We start from the raw sequence: 19255 nt of genomic DNA on the forward strand, positions 1-19255 counted from the left end.
AAATTTGTTTTCAACCAACCAGAGTGGTTTGATGAAAACTTAAAAAATTACTCAGCGATCTTATAAATTTGGATCTTCTCAACATCTGAGGAAATATATACCATAGGTCTACAGTAGTTTGAAAAGACAAACCTTTGAATTTGTTCTTACCTGCACAAATTGAGATTGCACTACCGATGAATAAATTAAGCAGGTTGCCATGGCAACCATGACTGTGTGGCACAACATCTTCAAAGTCTTCCTTCTGTTATTACCTTTGTGGCAGATATGAAACAGCTTCAAATAGGTTTACTGAAAAGTTAATAATTGCGGTTAACTCGCACCAACGTTTCTGGATTGATACAGTATGACTGTAGGGTGGCCGATAGAATTAATGCAAGCCTGTCTGTCTGTCTGTCTGTCCAGCCACCAAACGGAAAAGGAATCTGCCAAAAAAAAAAACGTGGAAATGAAAATTATTCTGAACCACTGTGCAGACATACCATACTACATCACTAGGGCAACACTGGCTTAATCTATGTGCAAATGCCCATACATGTACTGTACGTAGTAAACATTTACACAATATACTGTAGAATTGCTCTCCTTGATAAACTGTACTTGGCGACCGCTTCATACATACTGTACTGTATTCATTTAGTGAAGAATACTATCAAGTGTACATTTTGTGGTTTTTTTCTCACTTTTGTTAACCTTTAATTCACTAATGATGCCAATTGTAAAAAATGTACTTTTTGTTTTTTTCTCACTTTCACTTTCTCAAGTGATAACAATTATATTTACACTGGAAAAATTAGTGGCAACAAAGTGAACAAACTGAAATTAAATTTAAAATTGAACCTTCATGCATATTTTCAATGGAAGCAGGTTAACAAAGGAAACGAGTAAATCAAGTAGCAAGCCACTGGCATATTGTAAACTCATCTTTCTCTATAATTAGTTGTTCATTAGAGAACTTTGTAATGTGGATTGATCTCACCACAAAATGTTTGTGAGAAAAAAAAACATATTCCCACATAAACTACCATTGATTGAGAGCTAGGGTTACACCAACAGAGCTGTATTGTATACATACAACAGCGTGTATAATATAACTATATAAATATATATAAAAGAGTCATTTTGTACATTATACACAGCAAACAAGTTTACATAGCACACCCACTTTTGAAACATGCCTGAGTCATTTCTTAGAATTGATCTGAACAAAGAAATTACAACTAGGCATCACAAAATATGAAAAAGTGTAAATAAAATGTTAACAGAACAAAGACAAGGACTGTTCCCATACTTTTCTGTACTATTAGTATTCCTGAAGAAAAGTTACAAGCCCAAAAAATAAACCAGGTAATAACGTAAAGGCTGAGAAAAATAAAGAAAAAACTGTATTACCTCTCACAGCAAGTACTGTACGCCTTGTTCACATTTGAGAATGCGGGGTTAACCTGACATTGGATGAGATCAGGATCAGGCCCCACAATCAGGATAATCCCTTTTGTTAAAGAGGGTATTTAAATAAAAAACAAACTGTTCTGAGTTCCTTTACACACGCTAATATAATACACTCACTATTTGTATACACTAGTTCACCATAATGTTCCCGTGAAGGTTCACTTGAAAAGTTCACTTGAATGTTCACTTGAATTGGTTCACTTGAATTGGTTCACTTGATTGTTCACTTGAATATTCGCTTGATTAACAAGAGCCAAGGGCACTGTGGTTCCTTGCTTGGGGTATATGACAATACACATAATATTATCAAGCAAGATTGGGCTCAAATAGTCCAAGTAATTGTGGTCCTACATGTACGCATAAAGTAACCAACACTATGGCCAACACTTTTGTGATCACAAAATGTGATCGGATTTTTGATCAAAAGGCACTTTTGAGATCTAAATATGGCGTCGAAAATGTAAGAAGTATAAGGTCACCTACAAGCGGGTCAACAGATATGATAACATTGGTGACCACAGATGACATGACCTTTAAGTATGAAAATGTTCCACCACCCCATTCACAACTTGTCCCAAATTATCAACCGTGTCACACCTTGGCATTGGGATTTAATTGTATTAAATGTCTAAAAATTAACTTTGAACTTGTATACATAACTTCACACACAAGGGTCACCCGTAGCCTAGGTCAACCAATTGACATTTTTGATCAGTGAGACCTAAACGGAGCATCAAAACTGTAAAAATTCAAACATGTTTTCTTTGCCCATTTTCTCCCCCCAAAAAACTAGTTTTTTAACATTAGCTGACCTTTGGTGACCTTGGACCACATGACCGCTAAGTTTGAAAATATTCCCCTATACCATTCGCAACTTGTCCAAAAAAATCAACCTTGTCACACCTTGGCATTGGGAGTTATTGCATGAAATGTCTGAAAATTAACTTTGACCTCCTATAACTTCACACACAAAGCTCATCCAGGGGTCAACCTATTGACATTTATGATCAGAAGGTACCTTTAACATCTGAAAATAGCATCGAAACTGTAAAAATCCCCAAAACACGAAAAGGTCACCAGAGGTCAAATTGAGGTCAAGGGTCACCCAGATGTGGGTGGACAAGTGGATTACGTAGAAGCAACTCCCAACCCTAACTGACAATTCGTTCTCAAGTTATCGCAAAAATACTAGTTTTTTATCATTAATTGACCTTTGGTGACCTTGGATCACATGACCGTTAAGTTTGAAAATATTACCCTATACTATTTGCAACTACTCCAAAAATATCAACCGTGTCACACCTTAGAACTGGGAGTTATTGCATTAAATGTCTGAAAATTAACTTTGACCTCGTATAACTTCGCACACAAAGGTCACACGGGGGTCAACCCATTGACATTTATGATCAGAAGGTACCTTTAACATCTGAAAATAGCATCGAAACTGTAAAAATCCACAAAACACAAAAAGGTCACCAGAGGTCACCAGAGGTCAAATTGAGGTCAAGGGTCACCCAGAAGCGGGTCGACAATTGGATTACATTGAAGCAACTCCCAACCCTAACGGACAATTTTTTCTCAAGTTATCGCAAAAATACTAGTTTTTATCATTAATTGACCTTTGGTGACCTCGGATCACATGACCGTTAAGTTTGAAAATATTTCCCTATACCATTTGCAACTTGTCTCAAAATATCAACCGTGTAATACCTTGGCACTGGGAGTTATTACACTAAAAGTCTGAAAATTAACTTTGACCCCATATAATTTAACATACAAAGGTCACCTTGGGTCAACTTATTGACATTTTTGATTGATGAGACCTAAATTAGAGCATCAAACTATACAAATTCAAACATTTTTTTCTTTGCCCATTTTCTACCCCCAAAATACTAGTTTTTTGACATTAATTGACCTTTGGTGACCTCGGATCACATGACCGTTAAGTTTGAAAATATTCCCCTATACCATTTGCAACTTGTCCAAAAATATCAACCATGTCACACCTTGGAACTGGGAGTTGTTGCATTAAATGTCTGAAAATTAACTTTGACCTCGTATAACTTCGCACACGAAGGTCACACGGGTGTCAAGCAATTGACATTTTTGATCGGAAGGTACCTTTGATATCCAAATCTAGCATCAAAACCAAACATTTTCTCTTTTGCTCGTTTCCTCCCAAAATAAGCACATTTTTTCTAATGTGACCTTTGACCTTTTGACCTTGGTTTCAGATGTAGTTTAATCTCCTGATTCCAAAAAACAAAACGAAAAGTCTGTACAACCATCCTAACTCCGACCGAAAAACTTTGACCCCATATAACTTCGCACATAAAGGTCACACGAGGTCAACCTATTGACATTTATGTTCAGAAGGTACCTTTGACATCTGAAAATAGCATTGAAACTGTAAAAATCCCCAAAATCACGTAAAGGTCACCAAAGGTCAAATTGAGGTCAAGGGTCACCCAGGTGCGGGTCGACAATTGGATTACATTGAGGCAACTCCCAACCCTAACGGACATTTCGTTCTCAAGTTATTGCAAAAATACTAGTTTTTTATCATTAATTGACCTTTGGTGACCTCGGATCACATGACCGTTAAGTTTGAAAATGCTCCCCTAACCAGTTCACAACATGTCTCAAAATATCAATCTTGTCGCACATTGGCACTGGGAGTTATTGCAGTTTTAATATTTTCGGTTTTTGGACCATAACTGACCTTTGGTGACCTTTGTGGGCACCAAAAACAATAGGGCACACCTTCTCCATATGGCAGATCTATAGTCCAAGTTTGGCCTCAATCCAACATTCCCTTATTGAGATAGAGCGTACCCAAGCATGTGTCACAGACGCACACACACACATACATACATACATACATACACACATACATACATACATACACACACACATACGCCAACCTGACTGCATTGGTTCCTTTTGCTAAAGCAAGGAACCAAAAATATATATAGTCCAACACTAACACTCAAAAACCCCACCAGTGATCCTGTAGAAAGAGGTGAAAACAAAGTCAACAAAGACAACACTAACACCTTTCACTCAGGATCAGACACTACAAACAGGATAATCCCTTTCTGGAAGGATCCTGGTCATGCTAGAGTGATCACAATTGAAGTGTGAATGCTGATTTTTGCCAAGTCACCTCCACATAAACACAGACTGACAGTGAGACTGAAGGCTCCCTTTTAAATAGCTAACTTGATTTGTCAACAATCATTGTGACCTTTCAGCGTTTGCATAATTCTCTTTCATGTTAACACTGAACCACACCCCATTCTCAAATGTGGACACAATCCTGAGTCAGCTTCAAATATATCACCTCTTCAAGGGAAGGCAAGAACCTGATCTCCCTTAGATTCTCAAATGTGAACAATGCCTTGATCATTGAAATCTCCCAAATACTAGAGGACAAGATAACGTTTTTTTGTTGTTGCTCAATTTATTAAATTAGAACCAAATGCCTAAATACTTGATCTACAGACCTTTACAACACTTCCATCATATTACTTGGAGTGTAAATCTGTATTTTGCAACCTAACTTAATCATATGAATTGGCGATGGTGTTTAAGAGGTTATCCATGCAATAATATACCACTTATATTTCTGTTCAATTGAGAATTCTGAAGTCAGAAATAATTCAAAAATGCAAATATACAGGTATGACTAGCTAGTGGCTTAAAGTAATATCTTAATACACAATAACTTAATTTATATCTTTCATGATTACTGTTTTTCTCTTCAAACCTCTTCCCAATTTTCCCCCCAATTTGATTATTTCATCTGCCTTGACTTGCGCATCTTCTATGTCCTCCTGATGTGATCCATCCTAAATTTCAATTTCGTCCAAGTATGTTACAGTACTCAAACAAATGTATCATAGCAATAATAGCTATTTACACACATACATGTACTGTATATACAGTACTGTGTATGTACAGTGCAGTATATACAGTATACATACAGCAAATACTGTACATACAGTAAATGTCTACTTACAATATTATGAAAAGTTACATCAATTCTGGAAAGCCATACAGTACTGTATGTGAGCATTAAATTATAACAAACTAGAAGATCAGTCGAGTGAAAACCAAAGCAGAAAGAAAGAATGACAATGAGAATCATCACCATCTTGTGACGTAAATTAATTTCAAACAGTTCTCTTACACACTGTGGTAATACCGTTGTATTAACCCACAGTAAGTTTTGGTAGAGATTTTTTTTCCTGTTTATATATGTACTGTATGCTGAGTAAAATCATGCTTAATATGTACATACAGTATGTTAGGGTAGAACAGCAGAGTTTGAACAGGCTGAGGACCATTCTGTCAATTAATCGATAAAGATTGGATATGCAGCCTCCTACATGTTGAAGTTCTGTAACATCATCATGTGCAGTATATATTCATACAGTATATTTTACACTCAATGACTCAGCAAACATAAATAGATTTTGGATTACATGTACTGTATGAATTATGAATAATTATGAATATGAGTTGGCCAGTTGTGTGTCATAATTATATGAGTTGCAATTATTGGGTACAAAACTACAGCATTGCCAAACATAGGAATATACACAGTATCCTTATTTAAGTAGACACATACAACTTCTTATGCTGTTAACACTGCAAACTGTAAGGAAGCCCCCATACAAGGTAAAGTATGGGGGCTAATACTGTGAGGTAGAGTAATAGTGCACATGTTGTGAGGAGACAGGGAAGTGAAATTATTACTGGAAAAGTACGTACAGTCATCATCAGAGTTCAGGGAAAAATCTTTTCAAACATTCTAGGACTTCATATGTTAAATATATATTAAAAGGTAGTGAGTTGGAAAATCCAGAACAATGAAAAAACTTCCAGCCTCCACCGGGATTCGAACTCAGCCACTCGCTTTATATGCGGACACCCTAACCACTAGGCTATGGACGCTGATTGTATGTCCAGAAGTTCAAAACCGGTATTGGAAGGTCGTAATTCCACTGTAGGCGTGTGTCACCTGTATCGAACAATACTAGTTATGTTTTGGTGACATATTTGCCTTACTCTAAGAGATCAAACATGATGCTAACCAACTCGAAAATCATTTGTGATTTCTAAAGCCGGATCTGGAAATAATACTTTCAACAGACTCTGCTATATCTACTTGTAACACAAGATGAACACTTACTGTACAGTTCATACAGTAACAGAGGGAAAGGACGTTGCACTGTAAATAAAACCAGCACAGTAGGAGGTTAGCACACTTCAGAGAAGCTACTTTTAATACCATTTTATAACCAGCACTGTGTGCTGTTTTGTGTCCAACAAGAATTTGAGCAATATATTATGGTTTTATTAGAGTGCTTACATGAAAAGCAACACTGATTGTGATTTGTCTGTGTGCAAGTACTGTAGTCAACTGCTAACACAATACCATCAGTTCCTGGCCTTCATATCAGGTGATCCCACCAATGGTATGTATGGTTGCAGCGGTGGGATGGTGATCATGAGTTTAAGGCATTTATGGGGGGGGGGGGGAATGTACTCCACTATAAAAGAAAATGACAAGGTATAGTAGCTGAAAACAAATGAATCTATGATCTTTAATAGTCCACAAAATTGCAACAATGATTGAAAATTACAAAACTTTACAAATATAAAAACCTTAAGAATAGGTCACAACAAATTAGTGGGATGCAAGCATGTCTGTATCTAAAGTGTCCATAATTGTGTCCATAATAGTGTTATACACTTGTAACTCTGTAATATTCATGAAGCATGATTAGTTCCTTAAAGAGTGTTCCTTATTATAGGCGGTTACAACTGTTGAATCTCACCACACTGGAGCTTAGGAGGTTACACGGTGACTTGATTCAGGTTTTCAAGATTGTGTATGGTTTTGACAATTTATCCTTTATCGACTTTTTCATGTTTGCTTATATAGTAGTTGTACCAGAGGTCATTGTCTTAAACTCCAAAAGTCACAAAGTAGGATTAATATTCGGCATAACTTTTATTCTAAAAGGGTGGTGAATGGGTGGAACGGTTTGCCTGAGAAAGTTGTACTTGCAAGTAGTGTGAATGGGTTTAAGAATGCTTTGGACAAGCACTTTCAGCATTGTAATCGGGTCTGAGTGTTTGTGTCTTCAGTTTTTTTTCCTCTCCTATAGGGTCCTTGATGGGGACTTGAGTGTCCCTCCTGATCCTTTTTTTCTACTAAACTAAACTAAGCACTCATGCTGCTGTATAAAGCATTATGCACAGTACTGTAGTCTGTATGGGATATCCAGCATACAGTACTACTGTACAGTAGGCCTCTGTGTGATTTATGGCACAAAGCTGCAACCCCAATGGCATGTATGCAATACATTCATCACCATCTAATAGATCTAAGGTCTACTTTGCACATAAGAGGGCTCTGATTGTTGCAAATTTTTGCCTACTTTGGAAAAATAATTTGCATATTAATCAGTAATTTCCTGAAGTTTTGAACTATTGCACACTGTATTGTGCATCTTGAAATTTTGAAAACAGACACCTGCGAAACGAATGAAATTTGCTCCGGAAGGATTACTACCAAAAGCGTGTAGTTTCTTCCCACTGTTCGTGGTAGATTCAGAAGGAGGTGTGAGTGGTCGGTGCCCAGTCAGCAAGGGTGCAGTGCTAAACGTTTCCAGTGTGTAGTTAGGTAGATAGGAAAGTGCAGATGTGGAGTGGGAGACAGGTAAGAGAGGAGCGAAGTAAATAACTACTTTACTGCATCCAAAACCTAACTCTGACTAATCTTCTATAACATGTGCTCTCATTACCATGAATCTGAAGCTGTGCTACATGATACAGTAAGACCAGTCTGACCTCGACATCAATTAATAACAATGATAAACAGTTCTTATATAGGGCAACTTAAAATAAAGTCTCGTCTGCGCTGTACAAAAGAAAGTGGAAGATATGTACACAATATACAATAAGAGTAAATATAACAATTATAACAATGAAAACAGGTGTGTCTTCAAAACAGTTTTGAACAGCTCCACAGACACAACATTCATTATGTTGAGTGGGAGTTTATTCCAAATGAGGGTTGAGGTGTACTGGAAAGATCGCTCGCCATAACATTTAGTTGACACAGGGTACATAGAGAGCAATGATTGGGTGCTAGAGCGCAGACGGCGAGTTGGGGTATAACTTTGAACAAGTTCACCCAAGTATTGTGGCGCAATACCATGAATACATTTAAAGGTTAACAGGGGTACCTTGTAATAAATACGCAGTTTGACAGGTAGCCAATAAAGGTCATGAAGTATTTTTCACTGCACAAACTTGACAATCATACTACCACACTGTACTGTATGTCTCTGGATTTATTTATATCAATCTCTGTATATTTAATATCGCACAAAAGGACACACGATTCTCTAATAATTCATCTTTGTTTTATTAAATCTAGTAAATATTTATCTTGATAAAAGAAACTAACTGTAGGGCCTAGCTATATGGTATTATTTACTAATATACAGTAAAAAAAAGATTTTGTGTCCATAGCGATGAGTTATCCTTCATCAATATGCAGTTAAACATTGACTGCCAGTGACCTTAGACTTCATTTAAAGATGGACACCAAAGATAATTTTAAACAATGAATGGCATACAGAATATTTATAGACATAACCCCTGGTCATATGATTGATTCTGAATATTTGCATGGTGCTGTAGTGCACTGCATATATATTATAGTAAAATACAACATTACAATTGAAATTCACAATCAATGCAATAGTAACAAATTGGTTTCTAGGACAGCGTTTACAGTGTAGTTTTAAGGCACTTAAACTGGTACAAAAGACGGTTATTCTTTTTTCTATCATTCACAGAATAGGTACCAGTACGTTATTCATTGTCATAAAGTGTACAGTGCCGGTTTCAAATAGGACATATTCTGGAAGTTATTTTTTTTAATTTTACCTAGAAATTGCTTAATAGAAATTGCTAACTTGCATTTCAATAGTACGTTCCACTCCAAGAACTTCAGTGGCACTTCCTTTAACCGCAATCAGGTATCCGCAATCAGGAGATTGTAAAACAAATTTGCATAAATATAATACACATGGATATGATAATAATACCATGCACACCGTACAGTGTGCATACAATTAGTATTGCAACCACCATTTGAGATAAACAATATTAATCAAACGCTATTCTGAAAAAAATATAGTGAAGGGAAATTTTGCTCATTGTGATCAATACAAGCAAACTGTGCATTAAGTTTACGTTGATGGATTTTGGTAAATCCCCTATGTGCAGACAAGGCATTTTCTACTGTAATTGTAAGGTCGGCATGTTGTCTTGGGGTGCACTGTGGACATATTGAGTATGTAAAACTGTTAACTTAAAGATAGTCAAGTATAGACCACGCTATAATTGCTAGAAGTTTTCATAAAGTACTTTCCTGGAGGTCTTTACTCTCAAACTTGTTCTCAGACATTTTTAAGGAACACACAAGATGACTGAATGTCCCAGTGAGGAAAATTTCCTCGAAGATTGTGATAAAAACAGTTTAAGAATTTTGACCAAAGGTGACCATATTTGAATATCTAGCATATTTGAGGCCCATACAGCAAAACTTTAACATGCCTTCAGATTTTATTAAGATGTTGACACTTGACCATGGCTTGACATGCTGACTATAGTTAGCACATGTTGAAATGAACCAAGAGCCATGGCTTACAATACGACTAACAGTACTTAGTTTAATCAGAGTAGGCAAGTTTTGCTTTGATATTCAAAATTTCCAACCGTTGATTCGGTTCAATGGGTTCATAACCATAGTGGAGAGGAAGCTTGTTTTGAGGTCAGATGAGTCTCCACAGTAGTTTAGTGTGCAGTTCTTCTTCCTATATGAAAGGTGTTTTCTATGAGTTGCATTGAGAATTACATGTCATGCAACAGTGACACCTGCTTTGAAAGACCATATAGTTTATGGTTGGCAAAATATCATCCACTGAATAGATGTTCAAGGATTGTCCATGAGTCAGTTAAATTTCAGATATATGTGTTTTTCTTTAATTCATGGGTATTGTTTGTCTCTCTAAGTAAATTATTGGCTATCATATTTGGGTAACTTGGTGTAATATTGGAGTTTTGTGCAGTTTTATAGTGTTAAGTATACAGTTAATACATGTATGCAGGGTGACAAGTGTGAAACTGGTGCATTGTAACTGGGTTGGTCTTAATAAAGGAATCTGAGGCATGCAAAGGGAAGCGAGGCAAGATTTTCACATGCTAATGTCTGTTTTAGTTTTGATTCATGTTGGTGTAATATATATTATATAAGTCTGAGTATTAATGCAGTATTTGTTGCTTGTTCTTAATTGGGGTTATTCATTAATATTACACATCTATTGTACTGTCTAAAGTTGAAAGAAATGATATGCCTGCCATACTGCATATGAGATATGATATATGCCTGCCATATATATGAGAAACTTCTAGAGAGTCAAATTGCGGTCACCCTTTCTTCATCTTCATTAGTAATCTAACGTATTTCGTTGAATCGAGACATGCATACTTAGTATTTACATTAAAGCCTCCTCAATGTCTGTAAAATGATTTTGGTGCACAAGTTAAAACTTTCCCAAACTGTGATGCTGGTACTGACATACCTACAGTTAAGTGTGCAGTGCAATAGTGCTGTGTCATATATGATATCATAATATGTACAGGATCATATATTGTATCGTATAGTATCATATATATATATATATATATATATATATATATATATATATATATATATAATTTAATCACTGCATCCCTGACAGCAAACAGAAAGAGACAAATTCAAATTATTCAAGATTCCTATTTGTTTGAAAATAATTTAAAATATCAAAACCCCACAGAATAGTACTTTTGAAAATTGTCTTTAATAGAAATAATGATAATAATACGACTTATAATGCACATTTTTTTTTCTAATTTTTTAGTTTCTTTTCTTTTCTTGTTATATATTTCATAACAGGAATCATAGTATATACTTGGTAGTAGTCCTCTGTGACTGGTACAGTACTACACGGCTCATATACACACCCAAGTTCATTCAAGCAGAAACAAAATCAATACCATCATAAGTACAGTATGTATGTACACAGTTTTGTATTTAATGAATGATGCAAGGCATGATCACTGGTGAGATTTTACCATGACGCAGCCAATTTTCAAGGATCTTATCAATATTTCTTCAACAGATAATGAATAATGGAACAACCCAAAGTATGATTAATTCTTAAGCTGACAAAACGAGTACAAATTTTGAACGAACTAAATTTGCTCCCAGTACAGTTGGTCAGATACTAGTATTGTATATATTTCTCTCTCTTCCCCAGGGGGTCAAAGTTCCTGCCAAATTACAGTACAAATTGATTATAAAACTAAGTTCATAATATTGCCTGTGAATAGACTGCCGTTTCATTGAAGTGCATATTATGATCCGTGATTAAAATCTGTTGGATTGCTTCCTTACGGTTAGTGTCACGATCAGGGATGTGCTCACTTCGGGCTGCTGCTTCCAGTGGCAGTTCTGAATGCCGCCCGGCACAAACAGTATTTTAAACATTTCTGCCCCACACTAGTTTTGATGATTAATTTAAAGACTTTTACCAAATTACCAAAATATGGGAGGATTCTTGGCACAGAAGTTAGATCCGGAATAGGAAAAAGATTTTGCACCATTTGTCCCCTTAGCTTACTTGCAAAAAAAATCCAAAGGGGAGGGGGACACCCCACCCCTTAGAACCCTCCTCTGGGGCGTGGATCACACTACTGCACAAATCCGCCCGGCACTCAGATATTCCTGAGCACATCCCTGCATGCTAACAATGCCATGTGATATTCACATAGTACTTAGTTTCAATCACCATTCCACACTTGTAGAGTAACCAGTAGGTTTAAACATCTGTTTTTTACCGCCATGGTTAAAACTGGGATGAGTATGAGAACAAACTAGAACTTGATCCCCTCGTAAGGGAAAGAGAAGGGTTAAGAGAAATGTTGTTACAAATTTCAAGGTTCCAAGCATGAGCAAGAGTGTACAACTTGTGCAGTGCTAGGTTATTGCTGTGTTGCAGTACAGTATCGACATTAAAGGCATCTTAAAGTAATTTCCAATTCCCAAAATGTTCTTTAATTTTGCTGTTAAATCAAAAGGACTCCCTACCAGTTTACTCACACATTTTATTAAAAGGTTCCTCAAGTGGCACTGCATCAGTGCACTTTGCAAATAGGCCATGGACAAATAGTTCCCACTTAGCACATTAAAAGCTTAAATTTCCAACCTCACACACATAAAAAAAAAAATTTTTGTCTGCTTTTACTGAAAGCCTGCTACATTACTACAGCATATCAAACTGTAGGAAATAGGGATGAATTATTTATAATCCATTTTTTTAGACTTTTACACTGGCAACTTGTGTCACTCGGGTTAATTCAATTCTGATTCAAGATACTGATTAAAGGTCAACTTTAAAAACACTTCAAAAATTTTCCTCATATACTGTGTATGGTATGTTTACCTATCAAGCACTAAAAAGCAATACAAATCAAATGGTAATACTTATAAAAAATAAGAATTGGATCAATTAATCCTATACTATTTGAATTGCTACTTGACGGTCAAAAGACTGTAAATTGCATAGCTAGTGCTACAGTGTACAGTGATTACTGTATGGGATTTCAGCATCAATTACTGACAAGAATGCCAAATATTATAATTATATAATCCATAAAAGTAGCTGTATTTTACAGAAGTAGCACAGCTGGTGTACATAATCTGTTTAAACAAAGAAAAAATAGACACAGCAAGTGTGCTTTACTGAACAAAATCTGTTATTAAAACATCGGCTGCACATAATTCTTGTATAATTAAATGTTCACGTGTTCATTCCATGAGCATAATAATCTAGTATGACTTCAATAGAGCTACTACTGTATCTATCTAGATATATACTTAACCTTCATTAACTACACAGTACACAGTACATCAGGGAGTTTGAGAGACACCATGTCACCCAACTTCAAATATCCTCACGAATATTATGTTCTATGTCATACCAAGTTACGTCCTGTACAGGCCAGTACTTCAGGATTCCTTCAAGAGCCAGTACCAGCTTAATCGAATCAAGAGTGCAACTTATAAATTATTCAGTTGAAAATGTTCACTGTAACCTGTTGGTCATATATTTAAAGCAGCTTTAGGTATACATATCAAATTCTTACAATTTTTTTCTGAAAATGCTGTTTGATACCAAAGTGAAATTATATTGTACAGTAGTTGAAAAGCATACTGAAACTAAAAGTAGCCAACTTTTCATTTCATAAAAATTATGCAAAAGCACAGTTAGTCAATTTTTCAATTTTGCTTTCTTATTCGTGACTGCCTATGTAATCATAATAATAACAAGTTAAACTAGTAAAAGTGTGAAAAATGGAATCAACTAAACATTAAAGGGATTTTCTGGTGCCAGACTGAGACAATATTTAAAGAAAAATATTCCACACTGTTAGTTGAAATCCCATGTCATCTCTTGTCTGAAGATATGGTTTATTGATTATAACCTAGTTTTGGCTTGCTTAATTCCTCAATTCTTCCTAGTAGTAGGAATCACAGCAGTAGGTGATCTGCGATGTCAAAGTGGCAAATGTTCTTTGAAGGCTGAACTCTCCTTTTGTGATCTTTTTGATAATAATCTAGACTTTACTGTTAAGTACAGGGCTCATTCATTAACCAACTTTTTGTTGACAAAGCCAATGTAACATTGCTAAATTGGCAATAGGAAAATGGAGATTCCTTGTACATGACCAACCGATGGTATTTGTAAAAAAACTCAATCAGTTTTAGGTAAAATGGATGACCCAATGCCAAGAGCTGCTCAAGCTGGAGGTTAAGTCCAAATATTGAGTGTAGACTTCATTCTAGATACACAATGCTCTGTAAACATGTGTACAATATTAAGAAAACTGGAGATCTCACATCAGAACAATAGAATTCTGATTAGCTTTATATGGACCATTACTTCACTTGTTTATTGGGGTACCTGTACAGTAGATATAACTGGATAGCCTAAGCTACAAAATATATTACTTTGCTAGGCTACATAAGTTAATATGTATGCTTAGGTCCTCCTGTTATATACATTGCTCACAAGGAACGAGTTACACAACTCAACATTAATGGGACTGCATGAATGCCAGAAATGCAACATGAACAAACTATATGCAAAGATTTTTAGTACTTTACAGCCAACCATGGCGGGGCAAATTATTTCGGATTCTTTCTGGTTGTCGCTAGGACAACAGGGTCTTACAGTACATTTTGGTTGTCCGAAGAAGAAAAAACATTGACCAATATGTACACCGTAAGAGAGATGTGCTGATTGGTGGATAGTGCTCATGCAAGTTTTGGGGGTGATAACAATTTTATCATTTTACCTTTCTGGATGTATTTTGTTACATGCAATCTGAATCTGATGTCAACATTTGGTCAATCGCCGCACAGCCTGATTGTACAGAGCTGATTCTGATTGTCCGAACAGGAAAGTCTACAGAGCTGATTCTGATTGTCCGAACAGATAAGTTGGGTTTTCTCAGATGACCCCCATACTCATTAAAAATTTGAAGGCATATGTAGGAAGTAAGGCAGATCCCTGGCTTACTCATTTAATACGACTCCTTTCAACATGCTCTAGGTATTAGATCACTGGTTGGCAGGTTTAGTTTTCATTATTTCAGCGATCTTTTCCCATTTTGTTAGATCATGCAGATCGTCTCAATGGCATTTTTAACTTGGCAAAGTACAGAAGTATGGTCTGGTTAACTTGTGATGCAAAAGACAATGACTGCTCTTTTAAAGGTCAAAGGTAATGATGATCTCTTTGATTTTGCTCTGTGGTTTAATGTTCATCCTCCAACTACTGTATATGATTTCCATGATGCATCATCAGATTCCACCAAACTGACAAAGCCCTGGGCCAATGGTATATTTAGGCCTAGGCTAGGCTTACACTTGTTGTTAGGCCTGGCATGAAAAAATTCAAGGAAAAGAAAGACTTTCCAAAATTTAGGAATGTGTTAACTCTGTCTTTTAGTAAATGGTTGAATTAATTTTTGAAATTCATTCAGTATACAAGAAAATGATGTTTTCTCCTTTCAATACTACAGTTCAAAAGGTTCCTGTGCCATTCCGCCATAGGTATATTTGTTAATTAAAAAGACCGATTTTGATTGTTGATCTATTTTTGTGGATTTTGCGGGCCTAGATAGTGTGAAGCGAAGCAGTATACAGTGCAAATAGGCCTACAGTGCCCCCACAATAATGTGCTCTTTCTGCCATACAAAAGGGCTTTACAGCCATCTGAGTAACATGGCAGAATGGCACTTTTTCTATGGCGGAAAGATCACATTTTCTATGGTGGAATGACACGGCCCCCATTTCTTAAGTGTTTGTGTCCAATGTAAAGAAGCATCCCAATATTACTCTTTCTAGTTCTTCTTTATTGTATTTAATAATAAATTTAAATCAAAGGATAGTATTTTAACTCGAAACTCAACGTTCTCGTACATCACCGTAGTGCGTGACCTTTTTGTATTGATTATTAATATTAGTATTACGTATTTCCTAGTATAGTCAGTATTGCGAAGTTCGCCATACTGCGAAGTTCGGGCACCCTAAGAAATACACGATTTTCACCATGAAAACCTACAGGAAGAGCCAAATTTCACCAAAAAGTACGAAGCTACAGTTATTTTCTCTCCAAAATGACCCGTGTGCAAGAAATTACTTACATATTTGTCAATAAAATGACGAAGATCTATGAAGTCTGTTATAATTACTGAAAGAGCAACAGCGCCACCAATTTTTACCAGCGCCACACTGTAGGTTGCGTGGCCGAAATTCGCAATACTCTAGCAAGAAATACCAGTTCCACAATCACGAAGAATCTTCTTGGAAAACAACGTGAAAACAGTTTGCAGGAAAGAAAGTTTGGCCGTGTATCGTACTATAACAAAATTCTCCCACCATATGAAGTATATTTTCAAATGATTTATACCAGAAGATTTAGTTTTGGGGTGTTTTAAGTCTTAAGTGGGCGAACTTCGAAGTCACCATCCTAGTAGTTTTACGGTAGAATAGCCATATGCCTTGATTAACGTTAGAGTAACCCTCTGATGAAAAACAGTCAGTAGTACCAAAACCGTACAGATCTGTGTGCTGGTAGTGGTACCACTAATAAAACAACAACAAATAGTCTGACGTTTTGGCAAGGCCTTGCGAGAAGTAAATTGATTTGAACATGCGTGAATCACAATCATGTAAGGAACAAAACTATTTATAATATCTTAGTCTTACCATAAATGGGTAATTTGATACGATGTCTCTCAGATCACTGCGGAGAAGTAAGGTCGGAACTACCTTGCAACTGATCATAACACATTGAACTAAGTGCGACTCGAACCTTTCTAAGTTTGAACCTAGCAGTCATTACAGTGGCAATTTCGAGTCGATCGACTTCCCCAGGATGTTACCGGTAACAATTAAGGTTGTCATTTTTGTGTGGAATTACAGCTAAATGAATAAGCTAGATCGGAACTTGTGTGAAATCCATGGAGCTATATGTTTATAGCTCCATGTTGAAACCACTGATCTGTACAGATCAGTGGTTGAAACTGAGTACTGCACGTGTTAGTCACGGAATTACGTCCGTGGTGTGAATTTGAAAAGCTCATATACTCGATATAGATTAATATGGTAGGGGAAGGAAGATCTGCAGTCAATCAGAACAGAACCTGGCGATGGGAAGGAGGAGGACTGACGGCACACATAGGTTGCTTTCTTTAGAAATGTTTAGGTAAAAACTTAACCGACGGATTATAACAGTCGAATTCAGTGGCGTCGCCAGACAATTCAATCTAAGGGGTGGGGTGCACACGGAGGGTACAGCACTTAATTAGGGGGCACAGTGTTTATTTGAATGTTGTCCTGGGGAGAGGGGCCCCCTGAGAACTTTTTGGTTAACTAAGGGTCCTTAGATGCAATCTGGTGCTATATTTTGCGACATGAAGTTACTATATGTTCAATAATTTTCGGGCTTTGTGTGTCTGATATTTATATTTTTAGAGTTTCTAGAGTTATGATTTAGAGTTAATCACTCTCCTCTATTTGGATATGTTCGTAGTGGAACTAGGGCAATCAGCTTCTAATATATATATATATAATGCTATGCCGAATAGGGATAGACAGTTTCACTTATTTGTGGAGCACTGTGTTATTGCTGTATGAGTAACATAGTCAGTTGGTCGTATATTAAGCATTCAGTTGCATATTAATGTCTACGTCTCGGAAGGTTCACTTTACATTAATACTGTAATAGTTAACTTGCTGTCATGCCGACCAGGTATATGGGATGTACCATATATTTCACTCTGTATATGAGGTGATCAGGTTGAAATTTGCTCAAGCCGTATTTCATTATTGCTGTGTCACCCTTACTGATTATCTTTGTTGTTTTTAATCGCATATTTTCATACTTATTTTAGTTACTTATTAATTGTTTGATTACTTTGGGAGATGTTGACCCTTGCCCCTTGTTTAATTCGTGTGTAATGTGTTGGCAATGCATGGTGACCATTCACCAAGACTCATTACGTTTTGAATATATATATATATATATATATATATATATATATATATATATATATATATATATATATATATATATATATATATATATATATATATATATATATATATATATATATATTGAAAACGTAATAAGTCTGTTGAAAGTATCTCTTTCGAGATCCGGCTTTAGGAATCACAAATGACTTCGAGTTGGTTAGAATCATGTTTGATCTGTAGAGTAAGGCAAATATGTCACCAAAAACAGAACTAGTATTGTTCGATACAGGTGACAAACGTCTACAGTGGAATTACGACCTTTCTTACCGGTTTCGAACCGCTGCGTCCATAGCCTAGTGGTTAGGGTGTCCGCATAAAGCGGGAGGCCCGGGTTCGAATCCCGGTGGAGGCTGGAAGGTTTTCCACTGTTCTCAATTTTCAAACTCATTACGTTTTCAATTATATATATTCATTTGCCTAGTGTCGTTTACTCCATTTCATTAACAAAAGTATAATTTATATATATATATATTTATATATATATAGCCATACACGAAAATGCGTAGTATGCCTATATGACTATATATTTCAATCCAGACGAGAAGTTAATATGTTGATATAAACATATAAAATTACAATGCAAAGATTTCAATTTAGTTTTCAACTGATTAATACTTTGCTATACCCTGTATTAAGTAAAGTAAAGCGAAGAAAAAATAGTTTATATACATGTATCCTGTGCTTTCTTTCTTTCTTCATTTCTTTCTTTCTTTATATGTCACATTCCTACTTTCTCCTTTTACATCCTTATTTCTCCTTCTTGTTCTGGGGGTCCTTACCGATCGGGACTCTTGAGCCCAAAACAACTGATCCGTTGGTTAATCGATTCCTGCTGTCAAGGAACTACGATATAACAATTCCTCAAGGTAATCATGGAGTCCATGTCTTGGAAACATAAAAGACGAGAGTAAGTATATGTCAACGGTATATGTTTTAGTCATAACAGGAACTTCTGGATAATAACGGATACACGCAAAATGCGTACTAACATAATAAACGCATATAAGCGCATGGGGGCCTAACACGAGAGCGTGAGCGTATCATATATATGGCGTTCATTAAACC

General features: G+C 36.1%; 1 protein-coding gene and 1 non-coding gene across 3 annotated transcripts in view; one reads left to right on the forward strand and one right to left on the reverse strand.

The window, feature by feature from the left end:
* Positions 1 to 16999, reverse strand: part of LOC139979233 (putative ferric-chelate reductase 1) — a 34031-nt gene extending 17032 nt beyond the window's left edge. The window contains exons 1-2 of one of the 2 annotated variants that reach the window (XM_071990002.1): positions 16862 to 16999; positions 151 to 425 (exon numbers count right to left, since the gene is read on the reverse strand). In XM_071990002.1, the coding sequence (XP_071846103.1) occupies positions 151 to 228 (78 nt within the window). In that variant the 5' untranslated portion in view covers positions 229 to 425; positions 16862 to 16999. Of the gene's footprint in view, positions 1 to 150; positions 426 to 1392; positions 1572 to 16861 lie in introns of those variants that run through there. The other variant, XM_071990010.1, reaches the window with a different exon arrangement.
* Positions 17000 to 18472: 1473 nt separating this feature from the next.
* On the forward strand, positions 18473 to 18542 carry Trnal-uaa (transfer RNA leucine (anticodon UAA)). The gene has a single exon. It is a non-coding gene; the product is annotated as a tRNA-Leu (tRNA).
* The last annotated feature ends 713 nt before the right edge of the window (positions 18543 to 19255 follow it).

This window comes from Apostichopus japonicus, chromosome 2 (genome assembly GCF_037975245.1).
Source record: "Apostichopus japonicus isolate 1M-3 chromosome 2, ASM3797524v1, whole genome shotgun sequence".
In the NCBI taxonomy this organism is placed as follows: domain Eukaryota; kingdom Metazoa; phylum Echinodermata; class Holothuroidea; order Aspidochirotida; family Stichopodidae; genus Apostichopus; species Apostichopus japonicus.